Source organism: Fringilla coelebs (genome assembly GCF_963513975.1).
Source record: "Fringilla coelebs genome assembly, chromosome: 2".
NCBI classification, from domain to species: Eukaryota; Metazoa; Chordata; class Aves; order Passeriformes; family Fringillidae; genus Fringilla; species Fringilla coelebs.
In genome coordinates, this window is record NC_140029.1 from 116798170 (window position 1) to 116824766 (window position 26597).

General features: G+C 47.4%; 2 protein-coding genes across 2 annotated transcripts in view; one reads left to right on the top strand and one right to left on the bottom strand.

Moving 5' to 3' along the window:
* Positions 1–1897: 1897 nt before the first annotated feature.
* PPME1 (protein phosphatase methylesterase 1) lies at positions 1898–21578 on the bottom strand. The gene is made up of 14 exons (XM_084227212.1): positions 21432–21578; positions 15459–15553; positions 14377–14468; positions 13270–13327; positions 12721–12772; positions 10777–10931; positions 10095–10185; positions 9675–9740; positions 9338–9470; positions 8760–8889; positions 8269–8313; positions 7439–7503; positions 6294–6361; positions 1898–5656 (listed from the first exon to the last, which is right to left on the bottom strand). Exons 1-14 carry the CDS (start codon positions 21527–21529, stop codon positions 5638–5640), a joined length of 1167 nt encoding a protein of 388 aa, XP_084083338.1. The 5' UTR covers positions 21530–21578; the 3' UTR covers positions 1898–5637.
* A 534-nt stretch (positions 21579–22112) lies between these two features.
* Positions 22113–26597, top strand: part of C2CD3 (C2 domain containing 3 centriole elongation regulator) — a 41462-nt gene continuing 36977 nt past the window's right edge. The window contains 6 exon segments of the mRNA XM_084226771.1: positions 22113–22191; positions 22599–22756; positions 23407–23606; positions 24310–24527; positions 25048–25180; positions 25874–26002. Of these exon segments, the coding sequence (XP_084082897.1) occupies positions 22601–22756; positions 23407–23606; positions 24310–24527; positions 25048–25180; positions 25874–26002 (836 nt within the window). The 5' untranslated portion in view covers positions 22113–22191; positions 22599–22600.

A 26597-nucleotide genomic window follows, 5' to 3' on the forward strand; every position in this document is an offset into this window, starting at 1 on the left:
CCCGGCCCTCGCTCCGTGCCCAGCCATGCCCGCTGTGGTTCCCTATTCCCCAGCCCTCGTTCCGAGCCCAGCCATGCCCGCTGTGGTTTCCTGTTCCCCGGCCCTCGCTCCGTGCCCAGCCATGCCCGCTGTGGTTCCCTGTTCCCCGGCCCTCGCTCCGTGCCCAGCCATGCCCGCTGCAGCTCCAGGAGCCCCGGGCTCTCCGCGGCCTTTCCCGGAGCCTCCCCGCCCGCAGGTCCGCGGGGCCGAGCGGACCGGGCCCCTCAGCCCGCTGAGCGAGCCTGGGCTTTGTTAGCCTAGGCAACAGGCTTGGGTTCGGGTTTTTTTCCCTATCCCTGGCCTAGGAGACGGTGGGAGCAATTCGGCCGGTTTTTTTTTATTTTTCCCCGAGCTGTTCGGTTCGGTTTTGGCCCAAGATCGCAGAGCCGGCGGGAGGAGCATCGGCCGGGGACGGGAGGGGCCGGCCCGGCCCGGCCCGGCCCCAGAGCTCGGCACAGCCGAGCCGGCCGGAGAAAGGACACCAAATCCAGCGGCTTCATCAGCGTGACCAGGGGACCCGTCCAGAAATCCACCAGGTTCCCTGTGTTTTGCCCGAGCTGCGGCGTGCCCCCTTTGTGTTCCCCCTTTGTGTTCCCCCTTCCCCGGGACGGGAGCCGCCGCCATTTTCTTCCCTCACCGCCACATTGCGGCCCTTGTGGGCTTTTCCCCCTTTCCCTGTGATTTTTGTTTTGTCTTGTTGGGTTTTTTTTTTTTTTTTTGGTTGGTTGGTTTTGTTTCGTTTGTTTCGTTTTGTTTTGTTTGTTTAGTTTCCTTTTGTTTGTTTCGTTTCATTTAATTTCGTTTTGTTTATATCCAGTGGGGGTGGTGGGGGGGGGCAGTGGTGTTAAGCTCGGACAATTCAATATCTAGCATTTATTCAGTTTCTTTTTCCTGTGCCGTGTGGGCACTCTGGGAATAAACGATTGGTTTTTTTTTTTTTTTTAACTTTCACCCACTGCTGTTTACCTGCTATTGGCAGAAAGGGATTGTTGGAACCCTTTCTTTAGAGGACACACTCATTCCAGAACGTTTTTGTCCTAAACTTGTCTCATAACCGAGACACTCATCTAGGTGGCATTTGGATGAGATTCAAACCCTCCGGGATGGAAAGCCAGCTTTCCAGGAAGATCACCGTATCCCCTCCTGGCGTCTTTCCCGGCTGGAAGGGAAGGACAGAAATCGGGGAGGGGGATAGGAGCAGAAGGCAGAGCTCTCCCGAGGCTCTCCTTGCTGTGGGGTCAGAAATGCGCCTTTATCACTCCTTGGCTGTGTTCATCCAGCGTGGATTAACCCTTCCATAGGCTCACGGGGAGAGGGCTGAGCTGCAGGGAGCATCTGGGCAGGCCAGCAGGGCTGGAGCGCTGGGAAGAGGCTCCGGCAGCCCTTTGGGGCTGTTCAGCCTGCTGGAATGTAAAACAGCCTGCGAGATTTCCAGTTTCTCCCAGTTCCAGTCAGGGACAAGCACTGCAGGACACAGAGAAGGCTGAACAGAGCACAGGTTACTCACCAGCCCCATTTATTACTTCCAGATGTTTCTGCACATATGGGAGTCATTGGTCACAGGAAGGAGGGGGAAAAGTGAAAGCTGTGGCTAAATTCCCCCCTCCTCCCCACACTGGGGTGCAGGGAAGGGATGGGGGAGCATTTTGGATGACAAGAGCCTTCCATGAGTCACCAGAAAAACCCAGTGGTTGGGTCTGGTGCAGGAACAGCTGGATCAACCCCCTTCCTCCACAGACTGCTCCAAGGAGCCCGAGCATCACAGCTAAAGGGAAAGCAGGAATTCCTACTCCAGGCTTTTCACAAATGCTTTATTTGTAGGTGAGGGAGATGGACACAGAACAGGACAAGACCAGGATGAGGCTGACACGGGACACAGCTTGTGGTCTCCAGAGAGCTGACACCCACACACCCACACCCACACACACATTTTCCTTCTGGAAACAGCAAAACTTGGGGAAAACACCCAGTCCCATTCCCGCTGTTTTGGATGCCACATGGACACAGTGCTGAGGGGGCAGCACTGTCAGACGGACAGACGGATGGCACAGCCGAGGGGTGCAGCTTTGGGCAACACAAAGGGCACTTCCAGCCTGTGAGCAGAGCAGCAGGCTCAGGGACAGGTGGGAGAATGCCCCAGGGACAGGGGTTCTTGGAAGTGAAAAGCCATCAACTCAAGTTTTTGACCTTGCCTAAAGATCCAGGTCTGGATTTCCAAGAGTGTTGATTACCAGTTCAAACCAGTGGATGGGTGGTTGCCAGGCACCTCCACACAGCCCTTTTCCCAGGCCTTCCTGCTCCCAAAAGAAAAGGCAGTAGTGGAGAAGAGGAAAAATATCAGTGCTGAAGTCACAGAATCAGAATAATTTGGGTAGGGACCAGCCTTAAAGCCCACCCAGTGCCACCCCTGCCATGGCAGGGAACCTTCCACTGTCCCAGGGTGCTCCAAGCCCCATCCAACCCGGCCTTGGACATTCCAGGGATCCAGGGGCAGCCACAGCCTCTCTGGGCAACCTGTGCCAGGGCCTAAACTCTACAAAAACTTCTTCCTAATACCCAGTCAATCCTCCTGTGGGGGATTCTCCAAGGTCTGTGTTGCCCAGCTCTGCCTTTTGTAAGTCATCCCAACACTGCTTGCAAATCACAAACACATGGAAAGCAGGGCTGGAATGGGCTTCCTCAGGTTGTCCAAGCCTTTCCCTTCCCAAAAGGGGAAAAGTAACAACTTTACCTATTGCTGCATCACCTCTGCAGACCCCCTGTCACAATCTGAGGGGAAAGTTCTGGCTGGACAGCCCCAGGCCTGAATTTAATTCCTTACTCAAGGGCTGATTTACTCAAAGCAAGAGTACCTGCTTTGGCAATACAAGAAATAATCTTTTTCCAACAATCCCAATGCTCCAGTCTTCTGCAAGTCCCTGATGGCTTTGTCCAGTACACATTATCTGGCAAAACCCATCCTAGGTCTCAGACATTCGTTTATTTATTTTATTCAATTAAAATGAAGCCTGCAACAGACCAGCATCCCAAAGTGCATCTCCTGCTCCTGCCAAACCTTGGGAGCCTCCTTTGGGAAAGCTGCTACTGATCCTCAATCCAACAAGTGAAACAGAACCTAAGTTTCTAAGTAATTAAAGTAATTAGGTTTCTACGTAATCAAAAGGCTGCAGGAAAAATGCAAAGCTGGGAGTTTTGGGGATAAATTTCTGTGTCCCTGTTTCTCCTGAGCCAGAGAGAACTCCTTCTCTCTGTAGTTACTTTTACCACTGCCTGTGTATCCTTCACCAAATGCCATTTATCCCAGCCTACAGCCCCCTGTAAGCTGCAGCAGGAGCATTAATACTCCTCAGACAAAAGCACAGTCTCAAAAATGTGCATGGCTTGACGGAGCCGAAAGGAATTTCCCTTCCACCCGCCCCCCCCCACGGTGCTGCTGCTGTCCCTGGAATCCATCTTTTTAATCCAGCCCCACAGGAGTCCCTGAACAGCCACCTGGGCAGGGCTGGGAGCTGGCACGGAGCGACGCACCAGTCAGTTCAATAGGCTCTTGAAATATTTATTTTCTTTTCACTCACTCAATGTTAACAGCAAAACAGAATCCCAGGCAGCCCACAGGACTTCAGAAATCATTCCTTTCCCAGTGGTGCTTCTGCAGAATACAAAACTGACTGGCTTTCCACAGAGGGTTCTGTTTGGTCGGGCTTTTTTATGGGCTCACAAATCAAAGGGATAACGCGAGGAATCACTCACTCCAAGTCAGGCTCTCCAAGTTACTTCACCACGGAGGAATGTGACTTCACCACGATCATTCATGAGCATCATCCCGGGAAGTGAGACTGGATAGACATGCTGCATTAGTTCATCCCTAACAATCTGAACCAAGGAGTCTCCTGCAAAAGGGAATTTTGGCCATTTTGGGGACACGGCTGGGGAAAGAACTATTTTGCATCTTGACTACTGAAGATCCATTGAATCCATCAGGAACTAGACCAGGGTGGAAGATACATCAAATCAATGCACGGACACGGTGACTCACAGAGGGAAGCGCAGAGAGCCACCAATTGCTCCTGTCACACCTGAGTGCCCAAAGTGCCAGGAGGGCATTCCTCTCTGGAATGAGGCTTTCCCATCTCTAATCCAGGCACTTCCCAACCTGATGTGTCAGGGGAGGGACAGGGAGCAAGGCCACGAGGGCTGCTGTGCCCGGTGAATCACAGCTAAGTAGAGCTCCACCTGGCCCAAGGCCATGGTTAAACCCTTTGTCCCACCTGCACCTCTCAAGTGCCAAGAATTCCTAATGGCTCTTGTCATGGGATGCACCCAAATCACCACAGAACTTTGCTTCGGCAGAGCAGGGTTAAAATCACTGGACAGCAGCAAAGGGTTATGGACACCAGGCAAAAAAAAGGGGGTTTCACACATCCACCAGCAAAATACTGAGGAAAACTGCTCCAAAACATGTCTGCTCTTACACTCAAAAGTGACTCTTAGGTGAAGGCAAGCCCAGGAACTGTTTGTGGATAACTGAACCCTGAAAAAAAGCTCTCTGTGAACATGGAATTCTGGAAGGCAGGAAGCAAAATGAACTAGGAAGCAACAGTGGAAACAAGGTCCTTCCTCTAATACTGGGGAGAACAGCTGCCTACACCTCTGCATCAACATCAGCAGGACTGACTCCAAGCTCTCCCAAGGTTTTTCCTACAGCCCATTCCATGCTTTTCCATCTCAAAGGTGCTGACCTCTGCCCAGCTGTGTGTGGCAGCTACAAGGGAAGGACAAACACATTCCAGGGGCAGAAAACAGACACACTGCCTGTTGACCACATTGTCCCTGCTGCTCTTGGGTCTTCTCCATAAAGGCAGGTTTAGAGTCCTGTGGCCTGGGATGTGTCTGTAGTAGATGGAGTTATTCAGGCTCTTCTTCCCAGAGAGGACTTGAAACGAGCACCTGGCAAACAGCAAGACTCTGAAATGGAGCTCACAGTCCCCCCCTCGCCTTTTTGGTTCACAATCCCATCCAACTTTGCCCAGGAAAGTGGCCTCCAGGCTTTCCCCACAGCTTAACCCCTAAGGCTGGCACTGGTGAGATGAAACCTGAGCTCCCAATGAAGCTGATTCCTCATCTGCTTTAGGGGGAAAAAAACCAGTGTATGTATAAAACCCAAATCTAAGGGGCACTTCCAAGATGATTCAGTGATTCCACGGAGAAATCCTGAAGCCTTTGGCTGTGCTGCAATGCCCTCAGTGGATCTGGACTGCCAACAGCCCTTCTGCAGTTGGGTCCAAGAAAGCCTGAGAATTGGTGGAGATTGGTATGATTGACTACATGGGATTCCAGGAGGTCTTTCCTTGTGGCAGCAGAGAAGAGGATCCCAGTTCCAAGGGCCTGAAGAGCTTTTCATGGTCTTCAGTAGAAGCTGCTTCCCAGCAAGGAAGTCCCTAAGGATTTAGATATTCTGGAGAGCTAGTTCTAGGGGATGAATCTCACACCAACTTCTCACTGCTGCTGGACTGGGAGATGAGAGGATATGGATACATCACAGTGGCCTCTGGTGCAGTTTATTTACAATGGGAATCAGTGCTGGAGAACACCAGGATATTAACAAGCAGGAAACACACTAGGAGGCAAAAAAGAGAATGGAAGAAAGACTCCATGTTAGCTCAAGGTATTCTCTGCAAACTCTGTGACAACCTAAATTTAGCTGTAAAGTCCTTAGGTCTTCTCCTCTCTCCCTATTTACACATCAACCTACACTATCAAGCTTATCAATCACACCCTTCTCTCACTGGCTGGCTGATCACAGAGGCCTGGCTTCCACAGGCCATTTTGATAAGAAGACACATAAGATAAGTATTGGAAGTCTGCAGAGTGAAGCACACAACTTTACCTGCCTCATCTCACCAGTATTTCTTGGCCAAGGGAGTGTGATGCACAACACAGGGCCTTGGTTACTTAATGAGATATTATTTAAGCTAACTGCCATAAAATTTGTCACTTTGCTTTCTGGCAGGCTATAAAGAAAGAAATCTGCTATGCTCCTCCCTTCCAAGGAAGGAGGTTTCATCAGCACATGTAAATATGTGAGAAATGTAAAAGGAACACAAACACTGAATGTATTACTGGCTGTGATTCAGAGCTGTTTGTTTATCTGTGGCTTTTAGCACCATGCTAAAATTCCATCCTCCCACCTCGAGAGCCAAACAGGCAGTGAGAGCAGTAGCCCTACTCTGGGACACAATTCCATGGAGCCTTACCACTGGAATCCACCAATGGGCTCTGTAAACCTGTGACGGATCAGGAACGTTGCGACAGCTTCAGCAACCTGAGAGAAGGGAAAAAAATAGCTCAGGATTTAAAGGGACACAAAGAGAAGACGAAACCCAGTCAGTTTTCAAAGCCTGCAGTACTTCCAACAACAGCTCACATCTTCAGGAGTCTGCTGCTGAACTGTTTGCTCCTTTAAAACAAGAGCTCTGTGTAACACACCTCCAGCTTTACTCTGACACTGAGCCTGCCATCAAGAAGTGACCAAACCTTTTCTCCACCCATTTCAGTAATTCTTGAAACAATGTCTAAGTTTAGCAGGGACAAAAGGTAAATTCAGGATGCAAGACAGTAACCTGGAATGGTTTGCGTTGGGAGGAACATTAAAGCTCATCCAGTTCCAACACCTGCCATGGACAGGGACACCTTCCACTAAACCAGGCTGCTCCAAGCCCCATCCAGCCTGGTCAATATTGCTCAGAATGTATATAATTCTGGTCAAGATTGCTCAGAATGTATAAAAAAAGAGTAACAGCTTAAGAACTCAGTATGTTTAGATAAAAATACCTATTTCAGACTGGTAGAGTGAAGCACAGAAAGGCTGAGTTTTAACACAGCTGTCAGTGCAGAATGAGCTTTAAAACCAGATGTGCTCCCAACCACAGGCTCCACTGGCTGCACCGCATTCCTGCTTCCATCTGGACACAAACTCCAACAGTGCCCAGAAGCAGCACTGCTCTGTCAGAGCTGCTGCAGGAACATTTGGTTTCTATTTGGAAAATGTGAGCCACCCAACTCAACAAAACACAGACCAACCCCTAAAACTGCAGCTCAGTGCGAGGGCTAGTGGGAAACTGTGTGAGGAAAGGAAGGGAGGAGAAATCCACCCTCCACATGGGTGGAATTAGGAACATCACCACGAGCCTGACAGTTAAATCCATAGCCCAGCCCTGTGGCATGTAACATCTTAGCCAGGGCTTTCCAGACAGCTAAAAAATCCAAGCTGCTTGTGAAAGCCAGTTGTTGTGCCAAAAGATGCCCCTGAAGTATGATCTCATCTGCGCGGTAAGGAACAGATCCTTTTCTGCATTTCAGATTGTGGCTTTTGTAGTTTCAACCCCACGGAGGGGCTCACCTTGTCTGGAGCGTCCTCATGGACTGCGTGGCCACACTGTGGGAGGACCTGCATCTGGAACTTCCCTGTGGATTGAGAGAGTCAGCACACGGATCTCACACTCTGCACCAACTGACCTCAATAGGTGTAGCTGGAAAAGAGGCCCCAGGGATGCTCCACACCATGTACAGCCCATGGTCTCCAAAGGAAACATGGACCAGCTGCTTAATTCACCTTCTCCAGGTGTAACTAGAACAGGTTTAAATGGAGCTGAACTTCTCAGAGCTTCTCAATGCAGGCAAGTGTCAGAGTTAGAACTCTTACCAGGTGTACCTTAAGGTAACGTTTATCCTGCTATCCAATACTACTTTCCAGTACTGGTGGCTCTGGAAGGCTGGGATGGGGGGAAAAACCCCAACCCAAACCCCAAAACATGAATGAAGGTGCTTAATCTTGGTCTGCTGTCTGTCAGAAACACTGGGAGATGGGACAATTTTGAGTGGCCCCCAGTGTCCTAGCTACGAACATCAGGAATGTAGCTAAAAAGGGAAAATTAGATGGATTAGAAATAAGCCCCGACAGGCAATCATTGTGATCCAAGAGAAGTGTAGCAGCTCCACTGCTGGGAGCACTGAACACTAGATTGAATAAAACCCACAGCAACAGCCCTTTGAATTGAACCTTTCCCTTCTAACCTTCCCCACCTTTCCTTGACCACAGTAGGAGAACACTTTGGGATGGACGAATTCTTTAATGCCCTTTTGTTTGGATACTGACTGTACCCATAGCAACAAGGTGTGATACAAAAAGAGCATTACAGTAAGGCTGAAGTAACAATATTAAATACTTACCTTGCATCTGTCCAATGGTCAGATCTTTATCCAGCCTGTCAACACCTACAAGCAAATAAATAATAACAATAAACAAATGTTTTGGAGAACAGCCAGAGAGAACAGAATTCTCTGAGCCAGGCTTTACTCTGTATTTTAAAAGAGATGTTAGCTTGAAAAACAGAAAATAAACACCTCTGACACCCAGACAAGGACCTTTCACTGCTGCACCTTGAGAGTAAAGTTACAGGAAAGAAACACAGCCAAAAAATGCAGGAGCACAGCCCTCCCTACAACTTAAAAGGATATTTACAAGAGGTATTTGCTATTAAGGTACAAAAAGAGCTTAAAGCTGTATTTGACTTTCACTGGAGAAGTTTAAATCACACCATGCTATTTCAGAGAGAAGCCCAGGTATTCCCAGGAACCACTGCAGCCCAATGCTGACCCTGTCCTCTAAAATGCAAGTGTGACATCACTGAAGTGCACACCAGGACTGGAGGGACACGTACCAGCTAAAAGTAAAAGCTTTGGAGTGGGACAGCTGAGGAAGAGGTTGGATAAACCCCTGAACCAGCCATCCCAGTACTTCTCTGTTTTGGCCAGTTCGATTCGCCACGTGTATAAATGCTCCTTCTTTGTCTGCAAGGAGGAGAGAGAGCTCTGCATTAGTGATCAGTAAAACAGCAGAAAGAAAACCAACTCAGGGACCCACCTGGAAATGCATAAATACATAGAGATAAAAAATAAAAAAATACTGGCTCCCTCTGGTGGATTACACGCTTCCAGGGATGACCCTCCTTGCTTCTAAATCTCTCTCCAAATAAAGTATGTGACTAAGGAACAAGAAAGTCAGCGAGAGCTACACCAAGAGGAGAAGAGCCTTCAGGAGAAGACTGCACGATTCAGGGCAATCGATTTGCTCTTTTTTACTGACACAAATAGCTCACAAATTGTCTGAACATTTGGGCTTGGCTCTCATCCAGTTTTCTCTCCCTGGAGTGGCTCCCTTTCATATCAGAATGATTTGGATAACCACAGGTGACAGCTCTTGCAGGGGAAGCTGAAAACACAGCCACAAACTCCCAACCTCTGTGTCATCCTCTTTCTTCCTTTTGTTGACAGAGCCTCCTCCTTCCTCATCCTCGTCCTCCTCCTCCTCTTCCTCAATAATTCCCTCTACTATGGCTTTAGGGCATTCAGGACTGGCAGCCTCTTCGCACCTGTGAAAATAAAATCAGAAACTGATTCACTGACAAAAGAAAAAAGTCCAAGCCAAAACACCACCCAGGATTAAACTATAGATCTTCAGTAATTTTGCTTGAAGAAATTTTCATTTTCAATTGCACTTACGTAGCAGTGGTATTGTAAAACAGAAAAAAAAAAGATTTAAAAATAATAAATGAAATAATCCAAAGGCCACCTACTGTTTGACTTGACCGACCATAGAAACTCTGGCAGATTCAAGATTTCTTATCTGTCCACTTTTTACACTATGGGAAAAAAAATCATAAGACAGAAATATTTACTGAAGAGTTTCAAGAATCAGCAGGCCCAGAAATAAGAGTTAAACTCCTCTACAGCTCAGGATTTCCCCAAACCATTCCCAAAGCTCCTGCTCTCAGACTGAACAGAGTGGCTCACCCTAAACTTATGTGAACCTCTTGTTGTCACTGTAACTGAGAAGAGGGATAAGTGCTGGTGGGGAAACAGTGAAACAGGGTTAAACCCATGGCAGGGGGTGGGAGAGGGCCTGTAAACAGCCAGATTATACCGACTTGACTTTGTTTCCTTCGGGAGTCAGGCTACAAAGACAAGTGATACCAGAGACCGAGCCCAAGCCTTACCTCCACTCAATAGCATTCTCGAGTGACTTGAATGTTTTGGGACGACTCCTTAGGAAGTTCTGCATGCTGTTCAAGGCATCCATGGCAGTACCTAAAAGCAAATGGCATCATCTTCATCATCTTGATGGCATCTGATGAAATTATTGCCACATCCCTCTAGACAAAACTGGCTGCAACACCCTCACAGAGAGCTGGAGCTCCCCAGGGATCTAATGCTGCTAAGGAAAGTACAGATTAGTATTTCTAAGCCAACAGTCATATTGGAAAATTACTATTTGAACAGGTAGGATGTTCAGACAGCAAGAGAAAGCAGCAGTCATTTATCAGCACCAAGCATTACAGCAAAAGCCACGCTCTTCCCCATCAAGAAAGTGTTTCAAAGAAATTAGTGCCATGGTCTAGTTGACAAGGTGGTGTTAGGTCATAGGTTCGACTCAGTGATCTCCACGGTCTTTTCCAACCTAGCTGACTCTGATTCTGTGAAGGCAGGAAAAAAGCAAACAGAGAGAGTACACCTGGGAAAAGGAAAAGGAGGGGTCACACTGGAAAGATTTTTGTGCGCACAGGATCTGCAGGGAGGATGGCATGGGTTTAGAGACGGGGCAAACCCTTGTGTATTGGGGGTGTGGGGCTAGGGGAGGGCTGGGGGGCAGAGTCCCGGCGGAGGGGCGGGCACACTCACCTTCCACGACGTCGATCATGCAGAGCCCCAGCAGGCTGGGCAGCAGGTTGGCCACGGCGGTGTGCACGGCGATGGCGCCCCCCATGCTGTGCCCGATCAGCATGATGGGCGGCGGCAGGTCCCCGTAGAGCGCCTCCACCACGCTCCCCACGTCCCTGCAGGCACAGCAAACCCGCATGGACCGCCACCAGGGACACAGCCAGCACGGGGTGCGCCCTCACCCCCCTTCTGACCCGCAGGCAGCACACAGGCTTGTTCTCCAGTCACTGCTTCAAAGCAGGAAACCCTGCCAGCCAGTGCTCTCCTGGACATCCATGCCATTTCTCCTTCTAGTAACAGAATCCTCATTTAAAAGATACTAATTGAGAAGATGTTCAAGCAACCTGGTCTAGTGGAAGGCATCCCTGCCCATGTGGATGAAATTTACAGTCCCTTCCAGCCCAAATTCTGGTTTTCCTTGTAGGAAACATTTTAGGCTGACACTTGCTGGTGGGGATGTTAAATAAAAGGTGAGAAAAAGCTGTCAAATCATCCTGCATGGAAGCACAAACCAAGAAGTTCATTGTTCTTAAAAAAAGAAACTGGAATTAGAGAGAGAAAAATAACTGGGTCCTGCTGACCATGGCAAAGATGAACAACACTGAGCACGAGCAAAAAAGATTGAGACTCTCTGTGAGCACAGACAGGCAAGGGGCAATTTCCCCACCCTTCCCAAAAGGTATCTCCTGTTAAACTGAAGGTGTCACTTCTTGACACTTTTCCCAGGATGGGAAAGCTGGCTGGTACGATTCCCAAACCCCAGAACAGCAGCAGAGCTAACAGCTGAAATCTCCTGAGGGGCAGTTTAAAGACACCCCCCAGCTGGCTTTCCTGACTACAACCATTCAGAGGAACCTGAGAACTGAGCAATTTTTATAGAAAATGGAAAACAAGTGAAAAAATGAACAGGTTGACCAGCTTGTTTGCTCTGCAAGAGAAAACTGATTGAGGATTTGATTTAAAAGCGAAACAGGAACACCAGCTATAATTTAAGGCTCCTATTTAAAAGATACCCAGGACTAAGTTTCAAGCTTATTGCTAAGAATAGGGGAAGCAAGCTTATTGCTAAGAATAGGGGAAGGTTTCAAAACAAAAGGAACTTGCTTTCCCCCCACAGCAGTGCTGCTCCAGATCTAAAATATTCTAATTATTTAATCCAGCATCTCCTCAGGACAGTTACACATCAGGATCTGACAAGGCATAAGCAGCAGGAATAAGGTATACAATGGAAGTCAGAATACATTTCACACATGGCCTCCCCTCAACAAACCAAGTGGATTTGTCCATGGGAAGGTTACAAAATCCTTCATCATTTAGTTGTAGTCACAGCAAAGAGTCTCTTTGTACTAAATATGGGCAGAACATAATGTGCTTAGCAGTGGGTATTTGCTTTTCTTACAGTTTTGTCAAGAGGGGGATGGATTTGCATGCCAAAGCAGGTCATGACAGTTTGAAAAAGCCCTATGCTTGAAAATCCTGTGTCTGTGACCCAGACTTCAGGGGTGTTACCAGGCCAATGTGGGCCTGCCCTGAACACTCACCCCAAGGGCTGAGGAAGAGTCAAACTGGTGATTCAGACTAAAATACCCCACGGATGTCTAAGGGAAGCATTCCACCTCCTTTAGGAACTCTTCAGCATGTGGCAGGTTTAAAGTGCTCAGTGTTTAAAAACTCAGGGTACTGGGAGAGCAACTCCAGCTCTTGGAATCTGACTCTGCTGGGAGAGACAACATTTCAAACTGTCCCAAATGGAAGGAAAGGAGGGATAACTACCAGAATCACATGAAATTAAATTATCTTCCAGCTCCTCTGGATGAAGGCTGTGTGCCCTCAAGTAGTTTATTGTTCAGGCAAGGAGAGAAAGGGGAGGTTTGTGAAAAGGGAAACAAGCATAAGTTTCCTTACTTTGCCATAGTCTCTGCAGACAGATCTTCAGGATTCCTTACTTTTGTTTCTCCTAAAAAAAACCCAACCCAGGTTAAGTTCACTTAAGTTGAAAACCTTCAGGCTCCCTCAGGACTTAAGCAGTGATGGTACAAAGCTTTTAGGCACAGATATGAAGAGCAAGCCTACTGCAATGAGTATGAATAATTAAGAAACACAGAATTAACAGGAACACTTGGTACTTTGGGTAGGGAACACTGCCCATAACTGTTCTTTATGGATCTTAAAATGAAAGAACAGTCCTTATTTCTCATGGCAAAGACCACTTAAAGGTTATGGAAATATGAAAGATGGCTTGGTGGAAGGAAGTAGTCCACCACTGTCTCAAACAGAAGTTCAGGGGGTCTCAGCTTCTGAGAGAAGCCAGTCTTCCATCCCTGCTTTTGAATCAAATTGGGATGCCTTAAGGATGTTTTCCTAGTCATCCTGAGAGGAATTAATTGCATTTCCTTTAAAAGACGGGAGCGTGTAACACGCTGATTTGACTCCAGGTTTATTTCTTTGACTTACCATGGCCTCGGAGGTCTAAGGCCACAATCCTACACTGGATCCTGCTAATGATTGCAGACTGCAAGGAGAGACAGAGAGAATGTTGTTTGCAAGGTGGGATTAGCAGCAACAAGCACTCCCTAAAAACCCTTCACAGCCACCAAAATGGCTGAACCTGGACTGGACAGGGTGTTACAGAATACAAGCAAAAATATTCTGTAAGACTGTCCCAAAGCCCCATCCCTGTGAGCATCCCACTGCTAACGAGGACAGTCCTTTCACTGTGTGTAGGGCATGACGTGGGTTTCCTGGGATCATGAATTCAAGCCCTGCAGCACCTCTGAGAACTGGAACAGCAGTGGGATTATGGACACCAAAGGGATTCTCTTGCTTTTCAAGCCCCACATGGTACCACATTACTCTGGGCTCCATGGCTGACACGGAGGTGAAGCAGCTGCTTTGCAGTACAGGTTCAGTTTGCTCTCAAAGAATAGAGTTTTACAGGCTGAAATGTATAGAAATTGATTAGTCCAAAGAGGTCAGGGGAAACAGCTGAGGAATCTTCTTCAGGTAAGGCAGAGCATAATAACTGCAACACCATTATGCCTCAATTTCTCCCAGACAGATCAATTTAACAATTGATCAATTTATCAATTTAAGTTATTTCAGGCCTCACAGAGAAGTGGCATGTTTGGTTGACAGGAAGACTTCTGTGTTAAGGAATCATTGATCATTTAGATAACATCCCAGCAGAAGTGGAGGAATTTGCTGAGGGATTCCTAATAAAACCAACTTCATAACTGGCAAAAGCTACCCAGACCTCAAAGCTACCCAGTCCTCTTATTCCAATTTTTCATCTATTCAGTTCTTAAGTGACTGGAGCAGTTGCTTTCCCCAAACCCACTGAATCCAGAGATTAGCATTTTCCAGCCCCTAAAGACAGCCCAAACCCTCCATCTGCAAGGTGCTGCTGCACCTAAGCAAGAACCTCAACCACGCAAAGCTAATGCTGTTATCTTTAAAATACTCTTTTCCCGTGTTTCTCAGAGGTGAATGGGTAACTGCCTTCCACACTCAGAGAGCTCCATCTCCACACATTTACTGCTCCTGAGCAGCAGCTTTACTTACAGTAAACACAGCCCAGGAGAGAGCAGAGTGGCCTCCACCGTGTAACAGCAGCAAGACAGGCCCCTCCAAGCCACTTTTGTAAATTCGAAAAGTGTATGAACAGTTAAGGACATTTCTCAGAGTTACTTCAAGGCAGCAGAATGAATTTTGGAGCAGTATTTTATTTCTACCCTTCATTTATCTGACCAACAGGAATTTTCAAGCATTATCTGGACAAAAATGTAACTCAGCTTCAAAAGTTGTCTTCCAGCTGCCCAGGTTTCCTCCCCCCGCTATAATTCTCTTATTCCCTGTCCTTTTCTCTCTGGGCACAACAGGGAAGTGAACTAAGAGAAAACTAGAAATCCATTAGGAAAAAAAAATGGGTTTTTTACAGGCAAAATAATGAAAGGGCAAGGGAATGGTTTTTAACTAGAAGAAGGGAGATTTAGATTAAATGTTCATAAGAAATTCCTCCCTGTGAGGGTGGGCAGGCCCTGGCACAGGTGCCCAGAGCAGCTGGGGCTGCCCCTGGATTCCTGGCAGTGCCCAAGGCCAGGCTGGACAGGGCTTGGAGCATCCTGGGACAATGGAAGGTGTCCCTGCCCATGGCAAGGGATGGCACTGGATGGGCTTTAAAGTCCCTTCCACCCAAGCCATGCTTTGGTGACTCCATGATTCATGATGGGCACCTTGTCCACATTTGATGACAGGCTGTGCACTCCCCCAGAGGTTTAATATAAAATAAAAAGTGTAATAGACCTATTTGGATAGGTTGTGTATGGAAGCATCCCAAATTCAAGCAAATCTTAGCTGATGAGTGTTTCCCTGCAAAATAGGCTATTGGACTGTTGGAAACACTTTTTAAAAATTAATGATTACTCAAGAAGCAATATCAGGAATTGGCCTTGCTAGGCACAGTTTAACTGTCAGCCTAGAAGGGATAGTTCTAGTTACTGACACTGAACCCTGCAGGAGATATAATGGAAGATGAGAAGGAACACATGAAAAAGCTGAAGAACCCCAGTAAACTAAACATAATGTGGTACCTCCCCCATAATCTCTGAGATTATGACAACTTCAGTATGGGGGAAAAAAGGATATATCCTTGCCAGTCTCATTTTCTACCACAACGTCCTCCATAGACTCAAAGTACTGGCTCCAAAGCACTGGTGAAAAATCACGCTTTCTTCCAGGGCTGCAAGACAGAAAAAATTCCATAAGAAAGAGTTATTTTTAAAGTCTTCCACTGAAATTGGCATCCAGGCCTGCTCTCGCTGAAGAGAACATGCTGGTGTTACACAACAGCTCAGACTGGAAGCAAACGGCGCATCAGTGAAATTCCCCTACAACCACAATACTCAGAATTTTACTGTCAGGGAAGGAATCCTCCCCTAAATTGTTGCTCCTATTGAGGAAATCTAGTGGAAACAGAGAAAAGAGTATTTTCCTCATCAAGTAATTCCAAGGAAGACTGAACAATGGTGATTTAGACTACACAGACCCAAGCCAAGGGAAAATAAACAGAACAGTGATACTGTCCCAGTACCACCTCTGAGTTTGCAGTGACCCACAGACAAAAGGTGCCCAGCTGACAAGCCAATTTATTTTTTGCTTCCTTCAAAAGGTGCAGCTGTGCCCTCTCCTTGTACCACCATTACTGACAAAAGGCTCCGCAATCAGAATTTTCCTGATGACTCAGTTGATGCAGAATTTGTTTCTCGGGCTGGTATTTACTCAGTAAGGCTAAAAGAGTAGTGCTTAATTTTGGAAGTGGCATAATTAGGCTCAATTTGAGCCCAGGATACAGGATGAGTAACAGTGCACCATTTTAACCATGTTTTTGCACTTCAACTCTTCTGGGGGAGGCAGGCAGGCAGCACAGAATATTAAAATCAAGCATGGGCGTGAGGGGTGAAAGACCTTCAGAGCAGAAAAATCCCTGCTGAAGAAGTTTCTCCTGAATTCTTGGCTTCCTAAAGAAATAGAAAATAACAGACAAAGCAGCTTTTCAATTTTGCAGAAACAAAATTTCTGTTTCCCCTGGTGTTTCTAGGATATGAAACATAAACCAGCCACCCCCTGAATGGACCAAATTCCCTCCTGTGGGTTTCCAGACTTCTTGTCAAATCTCAATTAAATAAAATGAGAAGTCACACACCTACATAAATCCAGAAAATATTAATCTCTTTTACCGCCTCAGCCTAATCTCATTCTCTGATCAAGGAAAAAAATATCAGAGTCAAAGCTTAATTTTTCCCTGGAAGCCATCCCAGCCCTGATCACATGCTCTCTCCATACCAGTTCTGGTTCTTTCTGGAGATGGAGAGAACTGCCCACAGCTTGGATGATTTCCCTTCTCTGGGTTTTGAATTGGTAGGATGTGCAGCTAGTGGAAATAAACTCCATCACCCTTTCAAAATGCAGCATTTCAACTGCAGCCAGGCTTTTGCACAGCATGTTACAGCTGCTTTTGGGTTGCACTGCCCCGAGCAACTCCAGGTGGTCAGTAAATGCTGTCATCTGCCTGGCTACAGCCCTTCCCACCCGATCCACAAGTGTGGGGGACAGCAGGAACTCCCTGGTGGCCCAGCCCTGGCACTACTGTGACACTAGGAGTCTGTGAGGGAAGGTGGCTGCCTGATGGTGGCACGCTGGATGAAGAGCTCTGGCTGTGTGCCACATGAGCCCATCTCTGTGGAAGCAGGGCTGCAGGATGGACAGCCACTCTTGCACAGGGGAGCACAGCAGCCTCTTGGCTGGTGCCCAAAAATCACCTTTCACCAGACCAGCCCTCTGCCAGCCCCATCCAGCCTGGCCTTGGACACTTCCAGGGATGAGTACTCTTGTGTCTCCTTCAAATGCCATTTCTGACAGCAGAATTTTCATTCAGGAGGCAGGCGGGTGCAGATCCATGGAGAGAATGTCACGACCCACAAGAGGAACCCATGGAACCAAGGCAGAGCCCTTCCTTCCCTAGGGGCTTGCCACACTGATGCATTTAGCAATGCCTCAAATTCAGCTTAACAAGAGAGAGCACATCTAGAGAAAATGTTAGTAGTTGTGTCACACATGAAGTGTCTGGGGAAAACACACAGCAGAACTCCTGTGCTGGCAAGGGAACTGGAGCTGAAAGTGAAGAGGAGCTGGGAGTTAAAAACTATCATCACCTCCGATGCAAATACCTGTTGATTGTGATTTAAAACAAAACACTTGCACCCAAGCAATGCTGAGGAAACGTGAGTGACCTCAGGTTTAACAAAGAACACCCAAAAGGGCAGAATAAATGTGCAGTTTTCTACTAAATCCCAGGTGACCACAGAGGGTTGAGCAAAAACATTTCTCCAAAGAAAAGAAGCCTTGATTTTGAGTTTTTCTAGAGCTGCTTTTTTAGTGAAGCATCAACACATGTTCAGAATTAGAAGTGTGCCCAATAAACAGCAGCTGTGGTTTTGCACCTTCCTATGTTGAAATCATACTTTGCTGACCAGTATTTAAGGTGACAGAATGAATTACAGCTTTTTTAAGTATCCAGCAAACCAAAACAGAAATGGATCTGACATAATAACTTTTGTAGGCTGATCCTTAAACTCCAAGCCAGCATATTAAACTGGAATTACACAACAAATTCTGGGCACTCTCTGTTTTATCCTATTGTGCAGTTTGTCCTCTTTATCATGTCCTTGATCCTTAGGAATCCCACATGGCTCAGCAAATTTCTCCCCAATTTTTGAAGGGGTTTTCTTTCAGGTATTTTCCTAAAATTAAAAAAGTTGCCCCAAGCAGAAGGAACCATTTCCAGAAAGTCCTTTTTCTGCTGAGAGCCCCTATTTAAAACTACTAAAGCAAATATAGAACAAGTGCATGAATCAGGAGATTTCATTCTCACATCATATTTGAACCCAAGCAAATCAAACATCATCTACAAGTAAGAACTGCCACGGCTGACAAGCTGTATTTAGAAATTCTAAAAATTGACAAGGACAGTATCTTAAGTTCTGCCTTAGAGATGCTGAATACATAAAATGTGGGTTTTTTTATTAAAAGGATTCCAAGGGGGAAAAGTGGATTAAAAAGGAAAGAAATGAGTAGGAATTCCATGATTGAATAACACAGATCTGATCCAATCATGCCCTTCTGGATAATTAAAAGATCTTCAGAGATTGTACATGATTTTTACTCACACATTGGAAAGGAACAGCAAACTGACTTTCACTTTTAAATCTCATCCAGGTGCTTAACTCTGAATGAGCCACTAGCAAAAAACAAAAGGCAAAAAACAAGACAGGAAATGCAGAAGCTGCTACAGCTGTTGGGATTTGCTGGCATTGGGGGTGACTTTACAAATTCTATTATTTTATTTCCCCACAGAACACGGAATCGGGCAATAAGCCTGATTTTGTTTTGTTTTGTGACTTTGATTTTGTGTTTGGTTTTCATCTGTGGAGCAGTTCGAAGGAATCACTTGCAATTCCCAACACAGCCTTGGCCATGAGCACTCCTTAAAGAAATGGACACGGAATTCCTCCCAGAGGCTGAGTTTCACATATTGCTCGAGCCAAAGAGAAGCTCCAGCCTCCTTTGGAAAGAGCCTTTTGGAACCATCATTTCTGCTGGAGAGCACTTAAATCCAGGGAGCAGAGGACTGTGCTAGCAAAGCAGGAATTGATGCCACGTGCCATGAAATGCACTGAAATTCCAGCACACATCCCATGCTCCCGCAAAACCCACTCCTATGTCACAGGAGCCACGTTGGATATCAGGGAGAATTCCCTCCCCAAAAGGGCTGTCCAGGGCAGCAGTGAGTCCCCATCTCTGCAGGGACTGAAAGCTGTGTGGATGGGGCACCTGGGGACGGGGGATAGTGGTGGTGGCCTTGGCAGGGCTGGGGGAAAGGCTAGACTCCAAGATCTTGGAGGGCTTTTCCAACCTGAACCATTCCATGATTCAGTTTGCTTCGGCCACTCTGACTTCTCAAATGAGACTCTCCCACAGAGAGACATAAGGAAGTGATTGTCTTGAAAAAATAGCAAGAAAAGAATAAATTTTAAAGAAAAAGCTAGGAACAAGTTTATTTTCACAGATTTAAATGCAGCAACAGGTGCCATTTTTTTATGAACTGCTGAAACACACATTAACCTTTTAACAGCATATTGCCAAAAAATGTAAGACTTTATTTCAGTTAAGAAGTTCCCAGTAAATTCTATTTTTCTGTAGCAATCTCACATGCTTGACCCTCTGCTTCTCAAGATCTGCTTTCAGCTACACCACAGTCACATTAAGATGACCTGCATGGTGGAAGAAAAAGGGAATAAAAAGAAAGCGCCCCACACACCAGTCAGAGGATTTGGCCACAGAAAACTCAAGTTGCTGGCATTCTTGGATATTAAGGTTAAACCCATTTTTTTTAAAAGCCTGGCTTGCAACTCAAGAAATTGAAAGCGCAGAGATAAATCACATTTATAAATGCGAGATGCTTAATGCAGCAAATAACTATTTCCCTAAGTCTAGTTATTTTTGTTCCCTGTAAAAGTTTGAGTTTTGAAGGACTATTTCAGTGCAGCCCTGTACATCACACTGTGCTTTCCCTGTACAACTAATCCCTTCCTCTTTTGGTGGAATTCTCTTCAGGGGGAATCTTGCACTTGTTTGAACAGAACTGAACTTTGGTAAGGATAAGCTCAGCTTAAGCTAAACTTTCTATCCCACTTGCTCTTGTCTCCTTTTCACAGGAGCCCCAAGCCCCTCCGGATGAGGCCGTTCCATGCTGGATGTGCAGCACCTCCCACAACAGGAACATCACCTGTAAAGGGATTTACTGGGTGGCAGAGGGGCAAATCAAACATGGTTATGAACTACTCCCCGCTGCTTCCAAGGGAAGAATCCCGGGGAATTCTTGATCCTTAACCACAGCACTGGATTTTGTTTCATTCATAATCATTTCCCTGACAGCATTTAAAACCCCTCCAGTGCACGGTAAGAGAGGAAGAATTATATAAATTAAAATATGTTACACCCTTAGACGGTGGCCAAACTTCTCCCACAGCTCCCAAAATGTGCCCTCAACCGCTGCGTAAGAGACTGAAGAGTATCCCAGACTTTTCCATCATCTCGAAATGCAGATTTAAGCAGGGATTAAAGTCACTTGTCAGTCCCTTCACATGGGTGCCTGCGGCTGAGAAGTCCGGTTTCACAGAATCATGGAATGTTCTGACCTGGGGAGGGACCCACCACAAGGATTACCAAAGTCCAGCTCCAGCTGAGGAATTCAGCTCCTGAGAATTCCCACATACCTCTCCTCCAGCCACACTCTGAGGTACCGCCCAGACATGGTGCTGGTCCCTTCCTCTAAGCCCTGATGGCAAAAGGACCGGGAGGAAAGGGCTGGAGAGCTGATCCCAGCACTTGCCACCCTTCCCGGCCTGAGGGTACGCTGGGCACTGGTGCCTCTGCGGCTGGAGAAGCCTGATCCAGGTGTCACTCACCTGGAGCACGAGGAAGCAGGACCAACCCTCCCTCCAGATCCCCCAGTAGTGAGCGTTCCCTGTCCATTTCCTTCAGTAGTGACCATTCCCTGTCCAGACCCCCAATAATGACCATTCCCTGTCCTGGTCTCGCATAATGACCATTCCTTGTCCAGATCCCCCAGGACAAGGTCCCCTCTGTCCAGATCCCCCAATAATGACCATTCCCTGTCCCAATCACCTGATAATAACCGTTCCCTGTCCTGATCCCCCAGGATGAGCTTTCTGCTGTCTAGATCCCCCAATAATGACCATTCCCTGTCCTGATCCCCCAATAATGACCATTCCCTGTCCCGATCCCCCGATAATAACCATTACATGCCCAGATCCCCCAATAATGACCATTCTCTGTCCCGATCCCCCGATAATGACCCTTCCCTGTGCAGATCCCGGAATAACGTGCCTCCCTTGGTGGTAGATCCCCCCAATAAAGACGGCCCGTCCCTCCAGACCCGCGAGCCCCCCGCCCTGCAGAGCCTCCGCTCCGCTGTCACCTCTCCCCCCGAACTCCCCCCGCTCTCCGCATCCGCCCCTGCCCTTCCCTCCGCCTACCCCATGCGCATCTTCGACCCGGACTGGCCGCCGCCGCCGGGCAACGGGGGCCGAGGCGGGAGGCGGCCCAGATGCAGCTGCTTCTCCAGGGCCGACATGACAGCCGGGGACGCGCCGGGAACACCGGGAACACCGGGACCCCCGACAGCGCCGCCCCCGCCGCCCCGCCCCGCCGCGCCGGAAGCGGCTCTTCCAACAGCGCCGCCGCGCGGCACAGAGCGCGCCCGCCCGCCCGCAAGGCACCAAGGGAAACGTAGTCCGCGCCCCCGCCGCGGAGCCCGGCGGGACGCGGGGCAGCACGGGAGCTGTAGTCCCCCGCCGCCGCGGCAGTTGCCGGGCGGGAGGCGCGGGCGGGATGCGGCGGAGGGGAGGTGCGGGGCGGGACGGGCGGCGGAGCGGGGCTCGGGGGATACGGCGGGGATAGAGGCGTGCAGCTGCGGGGCGGGAAGCGGCGCGGTGCCCGGGGTGATGTACGGGCCGCTGACGCCGCCTGTCCCCGCAGGTCCCGGCGAGCCCGCCGCCGCCGGCAGCCTGCCGCCGCTGGTGCGGGGCCCGGCGCGCTGCTGGCTGCGCTGCTCCGTGCCCCGCGTGCTGTGGGCCGGCCCGCAGCCGGCCGCCGTGGTGCGGCTGCGCTGGTGGGGCGAGAGCTCGGGCGGCACGGTGCTGCAGCCCGCCGGGAGGGCCGGGCAGCCCGCGGGCAGGACCTGCGCCCGCTTCGCCGTGCGCTGCGGGCCCCGGCAGCTCGCCGCTTACCTGGCAGGTACGGACAGCGCCGGGACTGGCACCGGGGACACGGGCTTACGGTGTGCCGGGGCGGGTTGGGCATCGGGGGCAGTTTGTTCCCGGGCAGGGGGGTCGCGCCGCCATGGGGTACCCTCCGGCGGTGGTAAGCCATTCATTCCCCTTTATCCTGCCGTAAGCGTTCCTTTCCTGGGAATCCTTATTCCAAATACTTATTCGTCCTGGCAATCCTTATTCCAAATTCCGAATACTTATTCATCATCATTTACTGCCAGGAATAATGTCTATATTGACCCTTCTTTACCTGCTGCCCCATTACCATAATAGGACATAACCTTAATCTCTGGCTAAATTTCTGTAATTTTAGCCAAAAAAGTGTCGCTTGTGACCGTGAGACTGACCTGAAGATGTTCCTGGTTTTTGCAGATATGGGTGTTCTTGTGCTGGAGGTTCTAACCAAGCGTGACCACCTGCCCCTGGGCCGAGCACAGATCACTAAGCTGTCCCAGCTGTCTCCCAGCCATCCCATCAAAGGCTCTTTTGCTGTGGTGTCACCAACATCGGATAAACTCGGAGAGCTGCAGGTAGTCTTGATGTCCTTGCTCATTACTACATGATAATATAATATCATGTAGTAATGATTATTATTATTAATATTAATGATTATTATTATTATTAATACTATTATTATTATTATATTATAATAAATTATGTGCTGTTACGCTGGCATAATCAGGTGCAGGATCAAGCTGTACATGGCACACTCTCTGTCCAAGGCATTTCTGAGCTAAGGTAACAAATGAAAAAAACCAAATACTGGTGGGGTTGGCTTCATTTTGTTTAGGGGGATGTGGGGTAGTTGAGCTTAATGAGGAACATGTGGTCATCCCTACGCTGAGAGTGGGTATTAGCAGTGGATTTGAAATGGATATTTGGTTCTTACACTTCACTGGGCTGGAATAATAGAAAAATTTGACATCTGGAATTAAGAAAGTTCTGTCTTGCAGACAGAACTGGCTCTGGAAATTTGATTATGAAAGGCAGTTGACTGGATTTGAAAACGTGGAACAAGAAACAAGTAGTTGTAAATATGTGACATAGCTGCGTAATGCAAATATGACTTTATGCAGAAAAACAGCAGTTTTCCATCTCACAATGGGTCAAGTTGGATGCAGTGTTTACTGCACTTAGGTGGGAAAGGAACAAAGTAATATTTCCACCTCTTGTTTCCCAGGTGTCGCTGGTTCTAGAGCCTCTGCCAGAGCTGTATGACACCAGCAGCTGTGTGCCAGCCACACAAGGAGGTTCAGATGCTGCTGCTGCTGCCCAGGGAAGCAGCAAGTGCCAGCTTCCTGCTCCGTCCCAGCAGCCCAGGCACACCCTGGTGACTGTTGAACAGGACTCTGTTGACAACAGCAAAGCCACATCTCCTAGGTACCTTTTTTTCCTTTTCCTCCTGACAAAACTGTGGTTTGTTTTGCAGTGCACACAGAGTTTTTAGGTAGTGGCAGTACGCTTGTGAGTCATGGGATGCTTGATCTTTTCAAACATACATTTTGTATGAAATCCAGGATGCTGAGGGTTTCCAGGGTGACAGGGACACTTTCTGGTCTTGATAGAAATTTGCTGTTTAGATTGACTTAGTTCAAGTCATGCAAGATCACACAAGAGGTGCCTCAAATCATCAAATCACTGAATAACTTGGACTGGAAGGGATCTTAAGGCTCATCTCATTTCAGCCCTGCTGCCAGAACACCTTCCACTCTCCCAGGTTGCTCCAAGCCCCATCCAGCCTGCCCTTGGACATGGAGGAGGCAGCCACAGCTTCTCTGGGTAACCTGTGCCAGAGTCTCACTATGCTCCAGCAAAGAACTTTCTCCTGAGATCTAATCTAAACCTGCCCTCTGTTCCCCCTCGTCCTGTCACAACGTGCTCTTGTAAAAAAGGTCTTTTAAAAAGCTTTTGTTAAAAAAATCTTATACTTGCAGCTTGGGTGGGTCTCTCTGGTGGTCTCAGTGGCAGGTGAGGAATCATTAAAATAACACCTCATGTTTCTTTTTGGAGAATTTGCAGAGTTCTGGATCCCTTTTCCCACCCTCTGGAGCTGTCACTGAAACACAGTTTCATTTTTCCCTAGAGGAGAGGACGGTTTGCTGTGCCAAGAGAGCTCTGCAAACAGGAAGGACACCTTTCCTGCTCCTCATCCCCGTGTGATTTTGCCAGATGAACAGGTGAAAATGAGCCCTGAGAATCAGCCCCAGTCGTTCCCCACCAGCACCGATCCCGAAGCGCTTCCCCGAAGGAGCACACGGGCGCTCTCCACGCACAGCCCAGCTACAAAGGACCTCCTCTCAGGTTTGTGGGCAGCCTGCTTCATCTTCTGCCTTTCACTGCAGACAGCTCTCAATGGTATTTCCTCTTCCTGTCTGGTTTTCTGAAGGGAAGGAGAGACTTCGCTCCCTCTTGCTGCATTAATCCAAAAAGGCTTTCCCAGCATTGGAGTAGGGCGTGTTTCCATATGTGCTGTCTTTTGAGTTCCATATTTACAGAGAAGAGCAGAAATTAGACATCCTGAAGTGGCAAACTGCTCTTCCCTAAATTAGTCCTGATTCTGTATCCTAATGATGCCCTTCAGCACCTGACTCTGTAAATTCCTTGTGCAGTGGAGTGGGAGACCGATGGAGGATCACTCTCCTCACTCCCAGCTCAGCTGTTTTCTGGTGTGTAAAACATATTTAATCCCCAGTGCACCAAGATCTCTTTTTAGCAGCAGAAAACAAGTTTCTTGACTGTAGCTGACACATTGATTGTGTCTACTCGTGGCTTTTAAAACACATTTAAATGCTGAAATGTAATCCTCCTGCTTGTTTCCCAGCTCTCTTGGATCAAGGCAGTAAACTCCGTGATGCCATGGTTGTTTCTGCAATGAAGTCCAGCCCAGACATGGAGATTGAACTGAATAACATGTCTCATTTTATAGAAAGAGACGATTTTCCAGCACCAACAAAGTGAGTTTGGATTGGGGGAAGTGAGATTCAAGCCCCAACCAGAAATTTTGAGGCTTTATCCAGAAAACTAGATACTGAGATTCATAGGATGTGGTTTAGGATTCATTTAGGGTAAAAGCAGCACATCATTCAAATGGGAAGTTAATTTCTGCCTGTGAATAAATGCCTAAATTTTTAAAATTCATTTTAATCTTAATGTAGTAAGGCTTGATATAAGTATTTGATTTTCATTTAATTTCTTACTATATTTGTAATTAGTTCTAAGTTATATGTCAAGGGAATATTACATTTTTGTAGGGAATAAGATTAGTGCAAGACAGTGCCAGTGAAATGGCACTGCATCACAAAAAACAGTTTTTCAGAAAAATGTAAATAATTGATGACCTAAATGCATGTTTTTTTCTTAAGAGAAAAGAAATTTATTTTTCTTGGTTTTCCTCTGGAAAAATATGAATATTGCCTGTTGTTCTGTGATAAGCAGAAAGCAATGCCATTATCTTTGACAGTCAATGATGCTATTGCAAACTCAATTTCGTTTCTTTCTGCACAAACTATTTTCATTTGTGTTAAAGTAGCTTATTTTGGACTTCACAAAGAAAACTGATAGACTGAATAATGAATTGATCTTGAGCATGCCTTAATGTCTTTATTTTTCCTTTTTCTGCTGTCTGTGCTTCCATTGCTGTTATCCAGGAGCCCAAGAGGCTTGCAGTCCAGTTTTGTGCCCGCTCCTGAAGATCCCCATCACCTTGTATCTGAAGTTTCAGGTCAGCAGTTTGACCTAAACTCTGAGGAAAGAGCAATCCAGTTACTGTTGGGCAGGTGAGTGTGATGCACTGGAGGCTTCTGCAAAATTGTCCTTGTCTGACCATTTTGAAAAGTGTCTCTTGATCCTTCAAGTTGCCCACTTTTTTGGGAATATAACCAGTGACTTGTGTGCAAGTGATGGAGGTGTTTTATAGCTCAGCTTTAATGCATGGTGTCCTGGGTAGCTCCAAGTCATTTGGTGTGAAAGTGATGTCAGAAAAATTAACCACAATCTTTCATAAAACTAAGTTACTTAGTAGTTGTAAGTGTTGTGGCCTAAAATATTACATAAAGTAAGCCCATAAAACAAATACCGTGTTTCTTGGAAGAGGAGACACTCTGTAAATTAAAACTAATGAGAAACTGTAGCTATTTTTAATCTTTCTCCAGATACTAAGTGGACCTTTTGCTCTCATTTTGCGTAGCAGGAGCATAAATGATGCTTCCATGGTGTCCACATCTGCACCCTGAACACACAGCTTCTGGGTCAGATATGGTTCAGAATTTAAGGCCCATGTTTCTTGTGCCCTGCACTTATTTTTTCACTGTGGTTGATCAGTGGATGACACTGTAGTGTTGCAGATCATAAAATGATTTTAAGCTCACAGCA